The sequence below is a fragment of the Micropterus salmoides genome, unplaced genomic scaffold (genome assembly GCF_014851395.1).
Source record: "Micropterus salmoides isolate LMB-PRFRI ecotype aquatic unplaced genomic scaffold, ASM1485139v1 Ms_hic_scaffold_12, whole genome shotgun sequence".
NCBI classification, from domain to species: domain Eukaryota; kingdom Metazoa; phylum Chordata; class Actinopteri; order Centrarchiformes; family Centrarchidae; genus Micropterus; species Micropterus salmoides.
Window position 1 is genome coordinate 25436023 of NW_024040263.1, and position 23032 is coordinate 25459054.

The following is a 23032-nucleotide window of genomic DNA, read 5'->3' on the forward strand; positions in this document are numbered from 1 at the left end:
TACATAAGACCATGGTGGTAATTACCCACAGTATCACCAGCAGCTTTTTCAACCGTATTTGGGGCAAGTGTTGGCCTGATTTGTCACTTTCCATGCTGAAGCTTAGCCTCCGGAGCTGAACATGAAGGCATGCTGCTGAGGTAACAGAGATGCCAGGCCTAGCTGGCCTCATTTACTCCAGGGTTGTAAACACTGTTTGTACAGAGGCTCAAATGATTTGTATTTTTAGCTCTTTCTCACACAGAGGAATCATGGTACTCATGGGAAACGTCTTTGAAATGCCAACTTTTGTGTTGTTTCTGTAATCCAGCAAAGATCAGATTAGAAGACTCGCTTCTCTGCAGGCTCTCAGTTTTGTATAGTCACCTCGACTTCTCACAGTGTGCAGAGCTCAACAGACCATCATCAGTGTGGTCAGTAGCAGCAGCAGTTCAAATGCTAAATTATGTAATTTTACTTGGTCAACCTGCGTATCATGGTTGCTTCTGTGACTACAAATAGAAATGAGCTTTTAGCTATATCTGGTATAATTCATGATTTGTGCATTGTCCCTGCATTGTAACCAATAAAACTAATAATCAAGAGTTTTTTAATAACTCTAAGTCAAAATCAAAGTAAAGAGTTTAAAAAATAGAACATTTTGTATAACCTCAAGGAAATCTTCCCATGTTCAAAATCAGTAGAGCGGTTTATGCAAAACAAGCTGTGTATGAATTGTTATGGAACTTTATTCTTTGATGTTGAGTTGCTAGAAAGACATTAAATAAATAATTATAAATAATAATACATTTAAATAATATATAAATGTATGAAATTTCCAAAGTACATGTCCCAGATGTTTGTACCATGAATTGGTTTCTGATACCTGGGTTGCTGGAAAAACACATCGCTCCATAATTTCATGTATGGGACAGATGTAAGAGAAATACATTATTTATTCCTGGTAATAACTGAATGAACATTGAATCAATACTAAGTTTCGTCTGTACAGTATTACATAGTCAGCCACCACAGCAAATCCCACAAAGGAAGATGTCCAGATTTCAAAGTAAAGTTCAAAGTCGCACTTTACTTTTCTAAACTAGACCGAGAGAATGATTATACAAAGGTCCCTTTACTTCTCACGAGGAAGAACTTGTGAAAATAGTTGCTATTTTATACTAACGTCTTGTGCGGCTCCGGAGGAAGCTTCCAATATTAAAGAAAAATAACCCTGGTGATATCATCAGGGTTATCGTGGATTGTTCTTCAACCTAAAACTGGATGACTGTGATACAAACTAGAAGTGTAGGGTTTAAAGATGTGAACATTTAAGGGACAGGGCGAGGGTTTTCTACATGCTGCATCCTTCCTTTTTTTATATGTCTCTTTTGAGTGCCCCAGCTTTATTAAAATATTCTGGAGTAGTCCCTAAATGTAAGTCCCCTCAATGGGCAATTTTGTTCAATTCTGAAATCCTGCACTGGAGTCTGGCTGCAGATCTTGTTAAGCTGTATGTTGCTTAGATTTTGAAGTTTTAAGTTTTAAGTGGTAACTTTTGTTCTACATATTAACTGGCTGATAATCGCCCTGCAGTTGGTACGTTGTGTGTGAGCGATGGGGAAAGGAGAGGCTGCCTCACCCTACAGACAGAGAGGGTGAGAGCGAGTGAAAGAGCGCGTCACAAGAAAATCCCGCACTTGATGCAAGCGTGCGTCACATTCTTTGACAACGTGATATCCTATAGGCAGGAGACTCGGGGGGCACCGCGCGTGAAACAGAAAGGTCTGATGAAGAAAGTGTGACACTTTGGCACACAGCTGAACTCAGTGTGGGGTTGCTGTCTGTATCCTGCGCACCAGTGGAGATGTTTGGTAACTGGAGAGCGCCAAAAAGGACCTCAGCAGGTGTGAAATTAGCCGGGGCTCGTGCATCTACTATAATTTGGCACCCATGAACTTTTCGGCCCTCCGCGCGCCGCTGCATCTTTCCCGAGGACAATGAAAGCGAGTGGTCGATGCAGGACCCTTCTGTCGGTTAGCTTGAACTTCTTCGCCCTGTTTTTCTCAATTACAGCGTTTATAACGACTTACTGGTGCGTGGGGACCCAGAGAGTCCCCAAGCCGAAGTGCAGCAAGCTGCGGACACACCAGTGTATAGACTACGGAGTGAACGAGACAGACCCGAACAAAGTGGTGTACAGCTGGGAGACCGGGGACGACAGGTTTCTGTTCCGACAGTTCCATACAGGCATCTGGTTCTCCTGCGAGGAAAATATCCACGATGAAAGTAAGAGCAAAAGGTGTGTGTGGAGGTGTGTGTAACTTACTTAGCTAGTTTAACTTTGTATCTCCCCCAGGCACCGTTATTTGATGCACAATGAGGCAATTTACTTTTTGTATTTTTATATTTTAAGTGCAGTGATTTATGGTGCGAGATGTTTAACATCTTCCTGTTATTGGAGGGACATTCGTGTCTACTTCAGGGACTGTCCAATGAAATCGTTAAGATCAGGGAATGATCAAAAAGAAGCCTTAATTTAGAAACACTTTTACTACCCTTTTATTTATAGCCTATTGATTTGAAAATCTATTTGATAACAATTTGGGACTATTCTTACTTTTTTTTGGAATATCGAAAATTGCATTTCTCAACTGTAGCCTATTATTACAGGATAGATCATAATTGTCCCCATCTTCACTGTTTACTTAAATAGACAGCAGGGTATTTTCTGAGCCTACATAACCACTAACTCACCATTCACCATTCAAAACTGAATATACAATAAACAAATGTTCACCTCTGAAAGTCATTTTAACTCCCTCATTTGCCAAAATGGAGCACACAGTTCAAATGGAGATTAGATTCTCTTTTGAGTTATTCCACTTCATGACAATTTCAGGATAATCTCCTTCAATTTATATCAGCCTGAAATTGCAGGGATCTGGTAAAATTGCTTTATCTGTTTTAATCTGGCATGAAATGCAGAGTAAACAGTGCTCACGCTTCAGATTCAGTATTGTACTCGGACCAGGGTTTGAAGTGGGTGGCTGCACAGCACTTGATAGGGGCAGGATGTGATTGCTTCACAGCTTAAGCCAAATGGAAGAGAAAAAAGTGAATGATGTTTGCACAAGCTTAATTTCTTCACTCATGGAAATGGAATAGGAATTTGATCACATCGGAGTATAGTCATTTAATAACAAGGGGCTTAATGGGGGGACATGCGTTGCAAAGGTAATTCATTAACAAAGACCACACCTGCAAAGATGTAGATTTAGAATGGTTTACTGCATGTTATTGAGTGATGGATTGAGGATCCGGAGGGAGGTCTGAGGGAGGCAGGGCTAAGGGTCGAGGGGTGATGGATGAGGGGGTGAGGGGAGGGAGAGTGAGGGCTGAAGGGATGAGGGGAGGAATGGGGTCCATAGATGTTGGATATCAAAGTCTGGTATCTGCTGGCGGGAAGGTGGGTGGGAACCCGAGTTAAGACTCTGAGTGGGGGAGCCATCTCTTTGTGAGTGGGTGTGCAGAGCCCCCGGTTCCTGTATGCAGACAAAGAGAGAAAAGGGAAGGAAAAGAGGGGGTTTGGGGAGGGAGGTATGTGAAAACTGAGTCAAGGGGAATTGAAAATGTGTGCTTAAGAACTTTATATGCGGAAATGGGATGAGTTCAAGGTATGGTCAAAGGTTCCAGAATATAGTTAAAAAACTTCATAATGTGCATCAGAAGATGTGATCAGGCTAGACTACTGCACTTTGATCCACCATTCATCTGTAAACTGAGATCTGTAAACACCACACTGACATCTGCTTATAACTGTATTAATATTACATATTGTTATGATGCTCAAGACTAAACATGAACCACACATTAGATTATTCAAAATCTCATCAAGTGGCTGTAGGGGGGGGGGACTTAATAAGGATTATGTAACAGGGGGCCTTGATGAGTTTTTCTTCAAAACAGCTGTTGCCACCCTCGTTCCACCTGATTAAAGAGTTCCACTTACGTCAAATCCAGCGACACACTCCGCTCGACAGATGACAGAGGGAAAACATCACATCTGCAGGAATGTGCCGTGTCAAGGGTCATTTTTTCATATCCAGTTTGTTAAACTGACACAAGACCTCATTATGTCTCACGGTGTGTTGAAGGTTTGACCGGCACAAGTGTTATTACGGTGCATCTTCTTTCTTTTTTCTATTCTATCATTGTAATTCTATGCAAAGTATCTGTAATAGGACAAGAAGCAGATGTTGAGCGGCTTTAGCAACACACCAGCTGGTAGAAGGCCAAAAAGCTGCATTTCTGACACATCTGCCTCTTATTTAACATTCTATTTATTCATATTTGGTAATCGGGCGGGAGGTCAGACTCTGTCTGAGCCAATCCAGTGTAACACACCGGGACAGAAATTGAGAATTAAACACAGATTAGGACTGGAACTGAGGCCTGTATCAGTTCAGTGCTAAGAGCATTTATTTATTCAGTTCTATTTGTCAATCATAAACCGGTCCCTTCTGACCTTAGCTCTTGAAAACTCTTCCACAAGCATATTACTCACTTATTTTTGAAGTGCCACATAGTTAATGCAACATAAAGTAAGTGGCTAAAGATGCCACTGCTACGGTACTGACAGCTGCCATGACAATATGTTGTTTTTCCTGCTGTAGGTGAGAGATGCCGAAGCTTCATCGACTTGGCCCCTGCCTCAGAGAAAGGTGAGTGTCCACTGCTCATCAGCAGGATGTCCAATCAAAAGTTCTATATCAGGCCCACCGAGGAGAGACTCATGAGACAGTTACTACCTGTTTGGTGGAGTTCACAAGGCTCTTCCCCTCTGCTACTCTATAGATACATATTCACAGGAAACATGAAATGATTGATGCTGTTATTGCAAACCACTTTTTAAGTGTAATTATGTCAAACCCATTGTGCTTGAGGCCTGGTATGAAGTCAGTAAGAAAGTAGAGCACAAGGCCAGAACTGGAACTCTAGCCCTAACAGTGAAGATGCACAGATGCAGCCACACACACATTTGATGCTAACTTTTAGGATTTCAGCTGTGTTGATGCTGTCATTTGAGAAATGTTCACTTACTGTCACTCTGTGAAGTGACTGAATAGCAAAAAAGACGAGAGGCAGACTGCAATGGAGATGCAATTACACTTGGCGTGATTCACTAGGGAGCTGAATAAGATTTGGAGTAGACTGCTCTGACATCACCTATCAGCTGCCTGAGGAATCACCGAGATGTTGGATGAAATCTAAATCCTCCACTTGTCTATTACATGATCAGTGTCTGTTTTAAAAGTGATGAAAATATGAAAAGTTCAATGTAATTATTGCCCCTTTGTACATCGGCCATTTTGTATAAGTGAAGCTGTGCTACATTTAAAAGGACATGACACAACATGCAATCTCTGACATGATGGCAAGCGTGGTGGTGTTGCTTGGTTTCACATACAGCACATGTATGCTATTCACCTACTCTTAGTTATTGTAATATAATGTATACTATAAGTTACATCATGCTATGATATAAAATGTTAATATTTGATGTTATTGTAATCAAATGTGCCCGTTTCGCAGGGATGCTCTGGCTGTCGCTGGTTTCTGAGATGTTGTACATTGTTCTGCTGGTGGTGGGCTTCAGCCTCATGTGTTTAGAGCTGGTCCACTCCAGCAACGTCATTGATGGACTCAAGCTAAATGCCTTTGCTGCTGTCTTCACTGTGCTCTCAGGTATATTAGATGTTTTATTCGAAAGCCTTTCAGTGTTTTTAATGCCTGGGATACCCTGTAGTCATGATTCTTTTCCATATTTTTTTTTTTCTGTAATGATCAGGAATAAATACAAACAATATTTAAAATCTATTACATAAGAGTGTGATAAATAACAGTATGAGTCATGTTGTCAAGTCATAAGTTTAAGAAATGTCGTGGCTGACAAGATCCGATGGAATTAAAGACTATATTGGGGGGGGTCAGCAGATTCTGTGCAAAAAAGCTCAGAACAATTGAGAATGAACAAGCTTAAACTATTCTGGATGGGGATTTAAGGCCATCAAGATTGGCATAGCATTTTTTCAGTGTGGTTACATGTATCTATATTTGTGTGTGGATGAAAAGATTTTACTGTAACTCTGTACTTGTGGAAACAAATCATCCTATTTTTGAAGAAGCCTTTGTATATGTCACGCAGTCAGCCAACTAACCACATATATTATTTCAGGTCTTCTCGGCATGGTGGCTCATGTGATGTACACACAAGTCTTCCAGGTCACGGTCAGCCTCGGTCCACCCGATTGGAGGCCCTACAACTGGGACTACGGCTGGTCCTTCTGGTACGACAAACTCAAAGATCATATTCATACTATTTTTGTTTGCCAATATCATACGCAGCACAGCTATAGAAATAAAGTTAAGTCAACTCACCCATTAGGAGACCAGATAAGGGACTCCATTCTGCATGTAGCAGCGGCTGTAGCTCTGCTCTCACCTCTCCCCAGCATCACTGTCTCTAATGAAAAAATCCCAAAGCTCTCATGTTACGGCAGGATTAGGCTTTGGTGTCCAAAGCCCAGATACAGGCGTGATTGGAATTGCATAAGGGGATAATATTTCACTCCTTTACAATACGGACTGTGCTGAAAATTCGTGATAGAGGCAAAACAATTCACAACCTTCTCTGGGCATTAACCGACCTGCGTGAACTGTACATGAGGCGGTGATTTGAATATTTGATCTGACATGTGGCCCGGCAGTGATTGACACTAATCTCAGCAAACAAAAACACTGAGGGAAAAATGGCAAAATGCCATTTGGGTGGGGTTAGTCACACATCACAAAAGCCTACAGCAGAGTCACCACATGTGCTGAATTACAAATTGAATTTCTCTTTGCTCTGTTTTCTGTCAGCATGGCCTGGGCGTCCTTCACCTGTTGCATGGGCGCGTCGGTCACCACCCTCAACTCCTACACGAAGACCGTCATCGAGTTCAGGCACAAACGCAAGACCTTCGAGCAAAGCATCCGGGAGGAGCACGCACGTGAGGCTTTCGGATATTTCCGGGAGCACCCCGTGCACTCCATCACCAAATCTGTGGAGGTTTATTCCAGCCAGACCCCAAAAAGCATCAGGAGAACTCCCATACCTGTTGACTCTCTGGACCTGAGTGACATTGCAGCATCTTTGGGGGAAGAACAGTGCTGAACGGGACAGGACAGTAGGCAGTGGCATTTCTCTGATGGATGGAAGCACCATTCTCCATATCCAGTCTGTTCAGTACGGGATGAACAACTAACAGGATTTCAGACTAAATCATTTGCTCCATCTGATACATTTTAACACAGCCTTATTTGTGAGTGTGTTGTTGGCATTTGTAGTCACGGAGCTTCAAGTCACGTAGGAGCTACAAACTGGAACTAGTCTCATGGAAGATGGTGTTTTCTCTAAATAGAGTGAGGGTTTCTCAGATGCTAATAGCCTTATTAAACATGTTTCAGTCAATTAATAAATCACTGCAAAGACAGGCTGACAGTTTAACTCGTCATACTTTACAGCAAATGAGGTGCCTACATCATGTACATTGTAAATAAGTTGTGGTGTGTAAATGTGCAGTATGTTTGTACACAGAATGGTTGTGGAATAAAGTGTATCTTTTTTTTTTGGATGTTCACAATCCGTTACATTTATTCTCTCATGACGCCCAAGCAAGCATTTGTAACACTTTTCATTAAAATGTGCAAACTGCAGAGAAACTTCTAACATGACCTTTGTAGCAAAGTTTACATTAACACTTATAACGACACAATAGCAATTAGCAACAGTCTGTATAGTATCACTCATTTCCAGTACAGTATGTTATTTTCATTTGATGTTTCTGCTTTGATTGGAGGAAACTAAATCGTCAGTGCTGTGAAAATGTTTCTTTCAGACGAACATGCTTGATTAAAGTCCATCTCCATTCCACTATCCATGTGTTTTGGTTATTGTTATTTTCAGGGGCATTATTTCCAATGTCCCCCTCAGAACCACTTTATATATATATATATATTCATTCATTTTGGATGTTTCAATTGGGGAAAAGGATTAGATGTAATTTTACTCATTTTTAACAAGATAATTAGACTTTTTTGTGTAAAAACCATGTCAGACACACAGCAGAGTATTTTTTATATATCTTTTTATATCTTAAAACATGTCTGGAGGGGATCTTTATGCCTATTGAACCCCTGGCCAAGAACAAAGTTTGAGATAAAATTTGTGTGATGAAACCTACAACTCAATGCTTAATCTGTGGCATTTTATACATAATTCCTACAGAGGGCAGTGTTGTTTGCAGACTTACTTAACTGGTGACTGTTTTAGCTTGCTGACGCTGGTTTATTTTGGACTTAATAGCTCGACTTCAAAAGCAATTTCTTACAATGTAATTTAATGCAGGGGACAGTGCTGAATGTATTTTTTGACTTTCTTTTATTTGTATCTGGTGTTCATCTACATTTCACAGAAATAAATATAGTATTAACTGGAGTTTGTGAGAAATTACATGGCACAAAATCAGGCCTAGCATATTTATCATTTTATATAGTATATTATATATATGTGTATATATATATATATATATATATAATATTATTATTATTATAGTTATAGTACTTATTTATCTTACATGGCTTATATGTCATAGAAATATACTATTAAAATATATTCTTAAAAAAAAGGTGCATAAAGAGGTGGACCTGCACTCTCTCCAAAACCTGCTACAGTAGTTATCTTAGGACTTTTGTATGTGCAGCAGGACTGAACGGATTGCAATTCACCCTAGAAATCACATTTCTGATGCTAATTCATCTATGGGTGGCAACACAAAGCATACCCTGACAAGCGTGATTTCAGTCATCTTAAAGAAATCCATTTTGTTGATCTCTTCAGTTCTGTCAGACCCCTTTGCTTAGTAACCGTCATCATACTCATTCTGGGCCTGTTGCCGGGCCAACATGGCCTGTATAAGAGCGCTGGAGCCTGCGGGAGCTGGGTTTTGTGGGGGAGCAGGGGCCCACTGCATCCTGTCCTCTTCCTCTGCTCTCTGCATGACTTGCATCATCACATTTGACACAGATGTGTTGACAGGGCTTTCAGAAAAAACTTCTGTACTGTAGTATTCCTCTCCCTCTTGAACCTGTGCTCTCCGCCTGGCTTGCATGGCCTGTGCAAGGGCGCTGGAGGATGACGGGTGTTTGTCATGCATCCAGTACAAACCTTCATCCTGGTCGTCAGCTCCCTGACGGGCCAGCATGGCCTGAGCCAAAGCGCTGGAGGTGGAGATGTCTGAGGGAACAGGCACTCCGCTGCGCCTCTCTACCTTCTCCTCATCTTCAAGCTGCTGGCGAGCGAGTAAGGCCTGGACCATGGCGTTTGAGTTGGACTGACCCCCAGAGAAGTGGTCATCTGAACGCCGTTTGGTGTGCTGAAGAACAGGAGAAAACATGCTGTGAGGTTGACAACAAATCTCAGGGTGAAAGGTGATTAGTTAGCATGAAATAATAATTTTCACAACAAACGTTTTTTGGATTCCTCTGTATGGATTTTTTATTGGGCTGAGATTTCTGGAGGTTCTGGAGCTTTTCTAACAGAAAGGACTTGTCTTTCCCTGCCTGATGAGGGAAAAAGAAAGAGAAGACAGAAGAAGAGAGAGACAGAAAAGAATAATAGATATTACTCATAAATGAATTTCAAATGCAGCCAAAGGGATAAACAGGCAGACCAAATGGGTACCAAATAATGGCAAAAATAGACAAAAGCACAGTTTTGAAAACACACTCACATTAATGATCTGTTGTCTCAGTTTACCAATAAGCTGCCTACGGCCCTGAGAGACTTGCCAGAAGATGTATATAATGACACTGAGAAAAAAAAACATAATAATATACATGACATAATATTGAAGACACAATATTACATAATGACACAAAGATGCACAATTTTACAAGAAAACACACACAACCATGGACTTTATGTACACATTGTCCAGTCTGTATCACTCTATGTCTTAGTAGTCAAATAAACGTCAATGAAGGTAATACTTGTGACTGCTTTGTATTTTAATGTTGCTGAATTGAGCACCATGTTTACCCCACATGACTGATTCACTGATGTATAGGTTGCTTAATGTCCAATCTGAAACATCACAATAGTTAATGTACACACTTAATTGTTCATTTTGTTGACATCATTGCCTCAGCTATTTAGTTTCTTTGTAAGAATATGCGATAAATGCATAATTACTTTTCTTTCCAAGAAACACGAAACACTTCACACAATTCATAAAAGGCTCATCGTATGTATCTACATCCAAGTAGCTACTGTGAGCATGCAAACACCCTAAACTAGGACAGTGTATGGTAAACATTACCCCTGCTTAACATCAGCATGTTAGCATTTTCATTGTGAGCATTTTAGCATGCTAACATTAGCATTTAACTTTAACCACCAGTTTGCCTCATAGAGCCACTAGCATAGCTGGGCATTTAGACATTTAGTTGGTACTCTGCAAATGCATGTAGCACACACACAACATGGCGCCTGCACTATGCTCTTACATGATGATGAGTGTGATAAGAAAGTAGAAGATTTCACTTCTGATGACATTTTGGTAGATCCAGACGGCCCACTGAGAACCAGGGATATTCTCCAGATCCCCTATCCAAACTCCAACCACGCTGAAGGTAGTGTTGAGACCCCGAAAAGGACCACATTGCTCTGAGGGAGTCAGCCTACAGAGCAGGACATGGTGGACAAAACAAGACTGAGTTTTGGTTTGGTTTAAGTACTGGTAAATAACTGGTGGGGTCTTGTTATAACTTAGTTTGAATGGTAATGATTACATTGTGTTTCTCTGACTCCAGGCTGTTAATGTTACATAAAAGTTTATAATTGTCAAAACAGGTCATGTCCTCATACCTCCATGCAGTGTATGCAACTATAGACAGAGCTCCCACAAAGAAAGGGAAGAAGAGGAGGGCGATGAAAATAGTTTGCATCTGAGCTGCTCTGCCTGCCCGCCGCGGAGGCTGGCAGTTCTGGGTCAGGCTGACCTGGGGAGGTGATTTAAAACACACACGTGAACAAAGACATGTAACACAAACACCATTTTCACTTATTATTGTTGTGATACACTGTATAATATTATTGAAGTTTACAAAACTATGAGCTCATTTCAGCCTGAAACACTATCTATTTCACTCCATAATAGAAAACGTGAAGATCAGAGCTTTGAATAGCATTGCTTCAAAGGTCAGTCAGCGTGTTCATGAAACATTGAACAACACCAGATCCAGCCTGGGTCAAATTACCCATCGTATTGAATCCATTTACTTTTCTGGGATTGACTGACCTTGCCTTGTTCAGTGCAACCAGAAGGTTTACTTCATAAATTCAAAACCCTGCCCGTCTTTTCCATAACACAAAATAGAGCATGCGGTCAATGTGATGAAAGGATTTCAATTAATTATTGAACAAGGTGCACAAATAAAGTAACTTGAGCCTGAAACAGTATGGAGCAGCACAGGCAGCGGTGGCATTGTATCTGCCTATGACAGTGTGTCATCATGGCAGTTCAGTTTACAATTACCAGTGCCTCTAAACCTTGTGAGCCCCGTGTTTACCTTCTTTAAATAAAACAAGATGAAAAATTTGAGAATCTGGATGGCAGGCAGCAGAGGAGAGAAGTATATTCCAATCCTGTGAAGAGAAAACAGAGGTTAAGTTAACCCTTAATAGTAAATTAGGCGGGAGACTAAACACAAGTCTTGATTTTAATTCCGTTTAATTCCGTTGAACTGATAGATACTGTAGTAAGTGCTGAATTAACTATTCTTACCAGGCTAGGGTCTGTGCGTAGATGAGTTCAAGGACATTTCTGGCTACGTCAAACTCTGGAACCCCCAGACGTGGTAGTAATCTCGTCCCAATCACACTGTTACAGAGAAATGATGAATATGATTTACATCTCAGGTTAAATTTACCCATTTCTGCGATTGTGAAGAATTTAAACAACAAAGTGTTTAACTCACTTGCTAAGAAACTCTCCGAAGAAGGATCCCAACATCAGAAAAAGGAAATCAACAATGACCAGACGGTACAAAGCCTGTCCCACCATGGACTCCCAACACTGTGAAGAACACATTAAGTTGATAAATAGCTATCTATAGTGATGTCTACTGATGAAAGTAATATTGGTGAGTTTAAAGGATTAATTAAGGGTTAAGGTTTAATCCCTGTCATAAATACCGAAAACTTCTTTGCCACCTCATTCATCCAGTAATAACACAAGACAGCAAGAATAGACATCTTGAGCAACACATTTCTGTAAATGGTAGAGGAGAAAAAATTATTCCAAGCATTATTGATTCTTAAAGCAATAGTATCACATTTTGGCAAATTGGCTTTCTTGACACAAGTTAGATGAGAAGATCGAAACAACTTCTCTCAAGGTTTGTGCACTAAATAATGAAGCTGGAGCCAGCAGCAGTTAGCTTAGCTTGCATGATAACTAGAAAGAGGGTTAAACATCTAGCCTGGCTCTCTCCCAAGCTAACAAATTCCTCCAACTGTAACCTATAACCGCTTAATCTCAATAATTAACATATTATATGTAGTTTGTTAAATTTATACAAAAAAAGGATAAGTGTAAAAATAACCCTGGTTTTACGGGGGGAATAGAAACAGTACATAACCACCTGTAACATCACAACATTCCTAGTTTTTTCTATGGCTTAATGAGATGGAATTTGAGCTCTGGTGGAGCTGATAGGATTTTTTTGTTAACTGTGGATAAAGGCAAGCTAACTGTATAACACTATTTCCAGTCTTTATGCTAAGATAAGCTACGCAGCTCATCTAATTTACAGCAAGAAACTGCCAAAAAATATGTTCCTTGATCTTATATCCTCTCTCCTTAACAGAAACTAAAGTTCCTGCTAGCTAACCTACCTGACTACTAGAGCATATATCTGTCTACGCTGGTTGGAGTAGTGCTCAAACTTGTTGAAGAGGGAGTAGAAGAGCGGGACAACCAGGTTCATCAGAGACACCACAAAGGGGACCAGGAGAGTCTCTGCCTCCTGAAGCAGGGACCAGTTGGCAGAATCTGTTGCCTGCTATAAAGAAAACAGACAAGAGGTCAGATACAAGATAGTGCTAGATGACTACACTTTGTGCAATGAACTGAATCAAACCCTGTGCTGCCAGTGAATGACTTGACACATTATCGTCAGTAAGCTGTAGGCTTATGACGCATGCCGATATGGATTTTAAATACCAAATGCTTCATCATGTTTCTCTACACATGCATAGAAAGGGATCTGTTACTGTACAAGCTGGGACATTTTTCGGTTAATATTGGTTTTAATGTAACAAGAATATGATTTGCTATGCTATGATTTGCTTTTTTCTGTTCTTTGTAGTCTATATCAAACAAAAACAATTATTCCAATTTAACCATAACATTAACTATCTCAGTCTTGACTTGTCTACCTGCTGTTCATATTGGCAGAGATAATAGATGCTAGCTCCACAGCCAAAAGCCAAGCTGGTGGAGAGAAGCCAGGAACCAAGATAAACCCCAGAGTGCTTCAGTTTTTCAGAAAGGGTTAGCAGCTCCCTCTGGGCCTTCTCTGACAAAGACTCCTGAAGAAGTGGCAAGAGGAAAAAATAATGAGAAGTGTGATGTGTCCCTAAACAGCAATTAACCTCTGACAGCTAATTGTCTGACATTTGTTGAAAGCTTATTGTGAAAATCATTTGCAGCTAGAGCTGATTTCCAAAATGTAAATGCAAAGCGTAGAACAAATGAAAAATGAAAAATATGAATTAGTGGATATGTGCTGTATTCATTAAACATGACATTCAGATTCAGTTCCAGATAAATTTAATGAGATGTATGTGATATTATCCTATAGTAAAATACCTCTCTCTTTCCAGACTTGTTTGTAACACAGGAATAGTCACCTTGAGTTGGACACGTATGTTGTTCTTGCGCTGTCTCACTGCTCTCTCATTGGTAATACTGAAATCCCAGCTGGACAGAAGCTGCCATGCACTGTTTGAAGATGGGTCTGCTAGTACATAGTTGTTCTTGAAAGAGCTGGCCATGCTGCATCATAATACAGATAAATTGGAAAAATATGTAATATACTTTTTTTAAATTCTAACTACTGTTAAGCTGAAAGAAAATTATATGGGTACATTCAAGGAAATATAGAATGTACCCACAATATTGTGATATACATCAAATGTAATTAGCGCTGTTCCATAATTATACAGACAAATGGACTAACCTGTAAATAAGTGCAATTCCACACAGCACCATGTAGACTGCAATGGTGAAGAAATAGGCCAACTGCATGTTGTACTCCACCAGACCCACCAGAGTTTTGTTGCTATAGCCTCCATAATACATGACTGTGTAGGTGAAGTAACCCTAGAGAAACCAAAACCAGCGGTGGAATGTAACTAATTACAATTACTCAAGTAATTTGGTAGGAAGTACTTTTTACTATACTTGACAATTTGTTTTTATGTAACATATACTTCAACACCACTTCATTGTGGAGGCAAATATTGTACTTTTCACTCCACTACATTTATTTTGACAGCTTTAGTTACTAGCTTTCATTTTATATGTTACCATATTTTAATATACAATTAATTATATGTTGTGTGTGGCATGAACAGACAATTTATTTTCACTATGCAGCCTTTTGCTGTAAAATGACAACCTTGTGCCTTGTACTTTGTAGCTACTTTGCTCATTGAGATGATTAATACAAAATATACTCAACTAATAAATAATGATGTATTTTATGGATTAAGCCACCCTGCAGGACTTAAAGTAGTTAAAATTAGCCCAATCTTTACCAGCTGCAATATTAGAGATGCGTACACACAATGCATGAATAATTATAATCCATGAGTTATTTTACTTTTGATATATTTCAATCCTTAAGTTTTTGCAGGACTTTTACTTGTAAGTGAGTATTTCTACACTGTGGTATTCCTACTCTTACTTAAGTAAAAGATCTTGGCACTTCTTTCAACAGTGACTGAAGCACATTTACTATCCAGAGGAAAACATTAAATCATGCTGCCATAATCCACAGAGGGAGGAGTTCAAGGCAGGTTAATTAAGAAGAAGGCAAAGGTATGTGGTGTGATAAAAGCCTCCACTTACAGCTCCAGTCAGTATCTCCAGTCCTCTGAAGCTCACATTCAGAGGTATGTCAGGTGAGGGGTCAGAAACAAGCAGCGGGATGGTGATAAAGCCAAAGTTGACGACAAAGGAGAAAATGTTGAACACAAGCAGCCACTTGAGGAACAGGAAATAGGAGAGGACGCTAGTGCCAAACTTCCCGCCGATCTCTTTCATAATGCCTTGCCATAGCTCCAGGGTCTGCCTGGCTGACCTTATACTGTAGCCACACCTGCGGAAAGACTGAGAGAAAAGCATGTATAGCATGCAAGCGTAGGTTATGAATCTGATGGCTATATTCAAAATGGGTTGTTTAAGTATGGTGTTGCAGCATATTGTTTTATGATTGATGAAAAACTCACCAGTGACACATTCTCAGAGCAATCGGCAAAACACGTGAACTGGCGAGATTGCTTATAAGACTTGAACGCCAGTACTTGGCTCCTGTGGAAGTAGAACATAATTTGGTGTGATAATTACATCAGTACCTTAAACATGTACATCTCCTGATGAATTAGAATCTGACACACAACGCTACAGTCTGCAGAAAAACATTTGAATTGCTTTTATTTCGTGTGTAAAATACCTTGAAACAAGAGAGGTGACCTTTTTCCCCCAGTGATCTATATTGCAACACCGCTAAGTCACAGTACCACCTTATCTTTGCATACAGAATCTTTGTTTTTTAGTTCTTGTGAGGTAGTAATGGTTAACTCAGTGCCTAGACTGACACTGACAAGGAATCACCTTTACTTGTCAGTCAAAACCCACCTGATATGTTTTTTCTCATCAAAGCTCATTGGAAGTTCCCGAATGGCCCGAATTCGGTCTCGTGTTGACAGGGCAACAAGCTCCTTCACCAGGTTCTGTTCCTCTGTAACACACAAGATGACATGATAAGCTTTCCCTGTTATTTTTACACAGGCTACCATGCAGATCATGTGTCACACTTCGCACATATCCACAGGAATAATCCGACACCATGTCACCGGCTCTTACCGTTCTCCATCTCATTCCTGATGGCATCCTCTGTGAAAGCTAGATGGGCAGGATCAGCGTTAGGAAACATGCTCATCCTTCTCATTGAAATTCCCCTCCATCTCATTGTCATGTTACCTGGAGGAACAAACAAGGAGGGAAGAATGTGTTTCGCTGTTCAGCAGTGACAGTCACAGATTTTCCTGTGAGCTTGATGTTTAAAGGTAAAATCAAGGTGCAGAAGGGAAATACAGGAGCAGTGTGACAGCCATCAAGGTTGGCATTTTGAATGTAAGGCCTGCAGCTGCACACAAATTTAAGTGTTTACTCTACCATCACAGCTTGAGAGAGATTGACTTTCTTCTCTTTATATTTTCCTGATTAAGTACTGCACACAACCTTTTGAGATGTGTGTATGAGCCTTCCTACTGTAAATACATTGATAGAAGGTACAGCTGATAGCAGTGCAATAAACAGTATGGGCTAATGTGGGTGCTATTTTACTGCTGTCCTTACATTATCTTTGCTCCAGATCAAACGTATGATACGGTAGCTGTTGCCACCGCAACCTGTCACACTGTCAGAGACTACTGTATCACTACAGTGAAGTACTGTTATTCACAGGTAATATGGTAATGCTTAGTGATATAACCTGCAAATTACAGTGGATTTAAGCTGTATTATTACAAGACTAAGAACCTACAACCATGCTAGCAGCTCTGTATTTAGACACAGCGATGCTTTGAGCTACACGTCCGCATGCTATCATTTTCTCAATGACAATGCTAACATGCTGATGTTTAGCAGCTATAATTGTGTTCACCACCTTAGCGTGTTAGTGTGCTACAATTTGCGATTGTGCAACATGGAAATTCATTCATCCGGAGCAATAAGTGATTGTTTGAACCTAATTTCACGGCAATCCACCAATTGTTGTTGAGAAATTATCATTCAAAGCCACTTCATAAAGCAAACTTCATGGTGGTGATAGCGGAAAAGTCAGAGGATGCATCCGCTGGGGACCATGAATGTCTGCACCCAATTTCACGGCAATCCATCCAATATTTATTTTGATATTTCAGTATGGACTAAAACTGACAGAATGACATCACCATGTTGAAAACATTAGCTGGCAGCTGAATATATTTTAGTAATTGTATATATAGTAATTGTATTGGGATTTAGTAACAGTACAGCACAAAGGACACAGTACAGTTACAAATTCCTGACAACAATAAATGTCCAGTCATTTCATTTTCACATGTCCACAACCTTTAGATTATGTCCTCCGGATTAAGATAACACTTTGCCCATTTTATTTCTTTGCCAACTTCCTCCTCATTTGTTGTTGAGTGCAGCCTCCATTAATAATTATCCATTTGGATTTTGAAGTTGATTGATAATCAAATTCAACAGATCAACCTGAATGTCACATTTATCTTAAATTACTAGTCATTAAGCACTTTGCAACTTAGTGTGTGCGTGTTTAGCGAGACCATAGCGACAGTGTGAACATTTACAATCTCTGTGAAGATCTATGGTGTAAGATACTTTTAACCATTACCTGACGTTGAAGAAGGAAGTCGAGCAGAAGACGATCGATCATACTGAGATTCAGGGGGGATTTGGAACGTACTGTGATCTGGTATCAACAGAAGTGTCACTTAGCAACACACAGAGGCACATCAAAACTGTAGAGCCAAGTAGTGACAAAATAATATGTGCTTCTTTCTATGACACAATGCAGTATAGCCATCAGAGTGTGTACACAAACGTCATGTTGCTCCTTAGTGAATAAAGGTAGCTTGGTTACTCAGTGTTGGTCCACTCACTGAGGTCATGCTGCCATGAAGGACTCCCAGGGCGCGTTGAGATGAGGCCCATGGGGATGCTCTCAATCCCTCTCCAGCTCTCCTCCTGCCAGCCCCCCCAGGGTACTCTGGCCACAGCATCATCACCGCTGGTCTGACCAGTTGATGAGTAATGCATGGCCGCCCCCTCATCCCGCCAAGTGGGGTCTTCCCTGGGATAAGGGTTAGTGTAGTGGGTTTTGCTGGAAGACCTAGAGACCACAAGGAACAAACAACATTGAGATCACATAGTTTGTGTTTATGAACACTGGGGTTATCAATTCAAGAAAGGAATAGGAATTTCAAGTCGTGATTATGGTGTGGTCATTATCTGTAATTAAACAAGTATAATAAACATGACTGCCATGGAGGCGATGTTTTTCTTCTGTGGGTAATTTTAAGATTATATCCCACAAGGAAATGCAGGATTAAATTTCTGAGTACCCTTCATAGACCAGTGGACTAATGTGTTTACTGTTCTTATAGCCAAAAGAAGAAAAATAAATTGAATCACTTTTACAGCCTGTTCCTTGAGGACATCCTGTTCATTCCTTTACATTACAATATATGACCTTGGATTACACACAGCAATCACTCACACATTCTTTGATAAATTAAAATAAGTGAAGCAGGTGTTTCCAGGATAAATGATTCACTGATACAAATTCAAAACCACATTTTATGTCATCATATTACCACAAACCTTCTATCAATTTCCAGAGTGTCGCTGTCATGGTAGGCAGGGTTGAAGAATCCTCCGTTGCTGTAACTTGTCATGAGATCCTTCAAATTGATCCTTTCGCTTGTCTGTAAAAACAATTGTTTAAGATCCTTCAGGCCAGCCTGTCGCAATCGCTCTTCAATGAGTTGATGTTTGTATTGTCCAATTCCAGTAACACATGCTAAAAAAGCTTGCTCTTTTAAATGATTATGACAGTGTCTTAACTTATCATGAAAAACATAAGAGCATATGCCTTCATTACATGTTGTATTGCTTCTGTTGCGCTATTAAAGTCAACTTTAATATAGCTTAAAAATGTAGCATCACATGTTGAGGCCAAGTGCCTTTCTGGGCTCAGAGTGACAGCTACATTGTTGGAGGAACGCACATGTAATTTAATCTCTAGGTCCCATGTTCATCTGTTCATCATTAATTCACACAGTAGGTTTGGTTTCCACTACATGTAGTAGCTTAGCTCTATGGTTCTCATGCAAATCCACTGAAGAATAGCAGAGTAGTAAAGACTAAAGCCAGACAAATCAACAATGGAAGTAGGAAAGAAAAACCTCATGAAATGGAACTGCAAACAGTGTATTTACTTGGCTACTGTGCAGATAATAAAATCCTTGATAAACTACATTCTGCTCTCTTCTCAAGCCCTGCTTACCTGGTAAACGTGTTATGATGGTGAGAAAATATACAGAAGGACGTCCTGCGAGTTGCATAAATGTAGTCTTTTTATCAGTCCATGCAAAGGTGTAGCCTGTGAATCAGCCTGAGAACTACCGTCAATGATTTAAAAGGAAATACTGTCTGGCTACCAGGAAGTGTGTGCTGAGCAAGCCCATAAAGGTAAAAGTCCACTGCTTACAAATAGGCCATGCATATCCCATGTACAGTTACTGTGACAAAAATACCTAAATTAAACCCCCAAATGTCGATTCTTGTGTGTCCATGTTGTTTCTACTGTAGGTTGACCTGTGGTGGTGCAGTTTAGATAGATAGGTAGAATTACTGAATAAAACTGAAAACTGATAGTTTTCAGTTTTATTCACGTTTATTTCCAGTAGAGGATTTCATTTGCTGAACTGCATGAATGACCATACTTTAATATTTATCGTTGCTATAGCAACAACTGACAACTGATAATTAGCTAGCTCATAATTAGCTAGCTATGGTGAGAACAACAATAAACTATAAAATTACAATTTGGTACATTTAAACAAAATAAACCTTACAACCTTAGCTAATGCGTTGTCACAGGTTAGGTTGTCAAAATTAGAAAAACATTTTAAATCCCTGATTAATTAACTTAAACGTCTCTGGTTAACAACGTTAGCATTAGTGACAGGTGTTACCAGAGACGTTTTAGTTAATACCAACTTTATTTTATTTATTTTGATTTAAGCTGTTTTTTAAATTTTGACAACCTAACGTTAGTCCACAATACAGTTAACATGACCTAATAGTTCCCGTAACAATGTAACGGTAAGGAAACTCAAAACAAACAATGTAAACAAATTAACTATTTAGGGTACATTGCTTATTAAATATGATGTGCTAAAGGAGACATTTACCCACCTGATATAATAAAGGAAAAAGTGTTTTGGCAATATCTTCAGTGGTTGGCTAAGCAGCGCAAGTAGGGGAGACCGGGGATGGTTGTAACACGGGTCAGTTGTAATATGTCCAATTTCTCCAATCAGGAACAAGTTAGTAATCACCCCATTCATCTGCACATGATCAGTTAGTCTAGTCCTAATTTCACATGGGAAAATTTGTGGTAGGCAAAGACAATTTTAGAAGGAAATATTTTGGGCTAAGAAAGTATTTTTTAGTAAATTTATTTTTGTTATAGCACTGCCTATTTTGTAATTAAACTCATCAAATTTTAATCCTGTTTATTGTGTGTCTATATATCTTTCATGCATATTGTTAGTGCTAATGTTTTAGCTGTAAGCTTATAGTTCATGGCTTCGTGTGTTTGGATTAGCAACAATGAAAATCTTACTAACTACTCTAATAAAATGTTTATTTACACACACAGTAATGTTTAATTGTTTTATTATTATGATCAAATGTCAGTGTAAGACCTGGCTTCTTTGTGGGCCCATAAAGCCTGCACTCCAAGAGGGCCATTTGTCTGTCACCATGGTCAGGGTGCAAGACAAAAAAGCACAAACACACAGACCAATATTCAGTTGGTGTGCATTTTGTTTAATTGTATTATTATGTTCACTACTATGTCACTTCTATTACTGACAGTAAATAAGATACTTGGGTAAACACTAAAGTTTTTTATTCTGTGCTTTGCTGGGGAGGCAACATCAGACGATAAGAATAGGATCAATAAGTTGATTAAAAAGCTGGCTCTGTGATTGGCCTTCCCCCTGAGTCACTCGAGGTCACTTTAGAAAAGAGAACAAGTGCGAAACTGAAGAATATCATGGATCTTGTAGATCATTCACTCCACAATGTCCTTAAGACACTTAGTAGTTCCTTTAGTGGCCGACTTAAGATGCTACTGAACAGCTCAGAAGGTCTTTTATCCCAACTACAATTTGATTTTTTAATGAATATTTCTGATTTTTTACTTTAAGCTCTTCAGCTGTCACATTTTTAAAAACCTGTCAGCTCTAATCAGGGTTCTAAAGGCTTTAAATGGGTGCATTGGTTTTATTATGTTTTAATTTTTTTTGTCTTGTCTTGTCTTGTACATACTAATTGTCCTTTCTGTTTATATATTGTGTGATGTGAGCTGGTGGCAATTTTTAACGGTTTCCCCATTATGGATTAAAGTTTTTCTATTCTATTCTATTCCATCCTATTACTGATAGTAAATAAGATACTTGGATCAACACTAAACACACTGTTACACCATATTATAGCAGACACATGTAACTAGTTTGTATCACATTTTGAATGCACTGGCTTAAAATACAGATAGAAATGTCAAAATTTTACAAAAAAAGAAAAAATTTAGAATAATAATTTTAACAGAAATCCTGGTCATCGGGTCCCTGCAGATGGCAAAACAAATACTGCCATCTGTTGGTTCCCTAGTAAATCACATTAAGCCTGTGGCAAAGAACCTTGGTGTTTGGTTTGATAGTAATTTAAATTTCGAGCAGCACACCACAAAGCTTGTTCAATCATGTTTTTATCAACTTAGAAATATAGCAAAAATTCGATCTATGTTAACTTTTAAGGACACCGAGACCATTTTACACGCCTTCATCTCATCACGCCTGAATTATTGCAACAGCCTTTTCACTTGCTTAACCCAAAAATCTACTCATCAACTCCAGACTGTCCAGAACTCAGCTGCCAGGCTTTTAACCAGAACAAAGAAACATGACCACATTACTCCTATTTTAGCTTCACTGGCTCCCAGTATGTTTTAGAATTGACTTTAAAATTTTATTGATCACTTTTAAAGCTCTTCATGGCCTCTCACCTTGTTATACTTGAGATCCTCGGGCAGAGGTCTGCCGTCTGTTCCAGAGTCTCGACTGAAAACTAAAGGGGACAGAGCGTTTGCTGTCAGGGCCCCGAGGCTCTGGAACAGCCTGCCCGAGGAAATCAGGTCGGCTGAGTCAGTGAACTCTTTCAAGTCCCTTCTTAAAACATACTTTTATAGGAGAGCCTTTCCCGATCTTATTTGACTTTATTTTATCCCTTTTATTTTTTTTAATCTATTTTACTTATTTTCTATTTATCTTAAACGTGTATTTTAGTCATGTCTTCTTGCTTTTATCTTGCATTGTTTCTGTATTATTGTTTTTTGGGTATTATTGTCTTTACACTTGTTAAAGCACTTTGTAACTTGTGAAAAGTGCTCTACATATAAAGATTATTATTATTATTATTATAACTTACTACACTAGCTTGCTGTCTCTGTAGATGAACAAAGGTCCTCTTTGGCCCTGAACATGGAAAGGTCCCTGAAAATAACCGTGCAAATTTAAACAATTTTACCATTCAACTTCCAATGTCTTTCACAAGTCCCCTAACTTTGTTTAAGTTGTGAGTAGACCTATTATTTCAGACAAGCTATATTTAATAGGATTTTTTTTTAATAATCTAGCACAACTTTACAGGTGAGGGAATAAAATGCATAGCACTTTAAAATATTTTAATATATATTTATCACTAGTAAAATAAGACCGAACCAAATATGAAAATGTACAATGAAATGACATATAATACAGTGTGAAGTCAGAGCTGCTCTCTGACTGTATCCA

General features: G+C 39.3%; 2 protein-coding genes across 2 annotated transcripts; one reads left to right on the top strand and one right to left on the bottom strand.

The window, feature by feature from the left end:
* The first annotated feature begins 1740 nt into the window (after nt 1–1740).
* LOC119899608 (germ cell-specific gene 1-like protein) lies at nt 1741–7960 on the top strand. The gene is made up of 5 exons (XM_038714227.1): nt 1741–2268; nt 4656–4703; nt 5575–5727; nt 6218–6329; nt 6904–7960. Exons 1-5 carry the CDS (start codon nt 1980–1982, stop codon nt 7196–7198), a joined length of 897 nt encoding a protein of 298 aa, XP_038570155.1. The 5' UTR covers nt 1741–1979; the 3' UTR covers nt 7199–7960.
* A 194-nt stretch (nt 7961–8154) lies between these two features.
* On the bottom strand, nt 8155–20198 carry tmc5 (transmembrane channel like 5). Its single transcript, XM_038714226.1, has 21 exons — nt 19456–20198; nt 18771–18874; nt 18050–18279; nt 17782–17859; nt 16239–16355; nt 16011–16113; nt 15602–15683; nt 15222–15482; nt 14329–14471; nt 14000–14144; nt 13526–13678; nt 12983–13149; nt 12281–12356; nt 12064–12161; nt 11871–11966; nt 11656–11731; nt 10952–11085; nt 10591–10764; nt 9816–9894; nt 9553–9645; nt 8155–9458 (listed from the first exon to the last, which is right to left on the bottom strand). Exons 2-21 carry the CDS (start codon nt 18842–18844, stop codon nt 8943–8945), a joined length of 2895 nt encoding a protein of 964 aa, XP_038570154.1. The 5' UTR covers nt 18845–18874; nt 19456–20198; the 3' UTR covers nt 8155–8942.
* Between the last annotated feature and the right edge of the window lie 2834 nt (nt 20199–23032).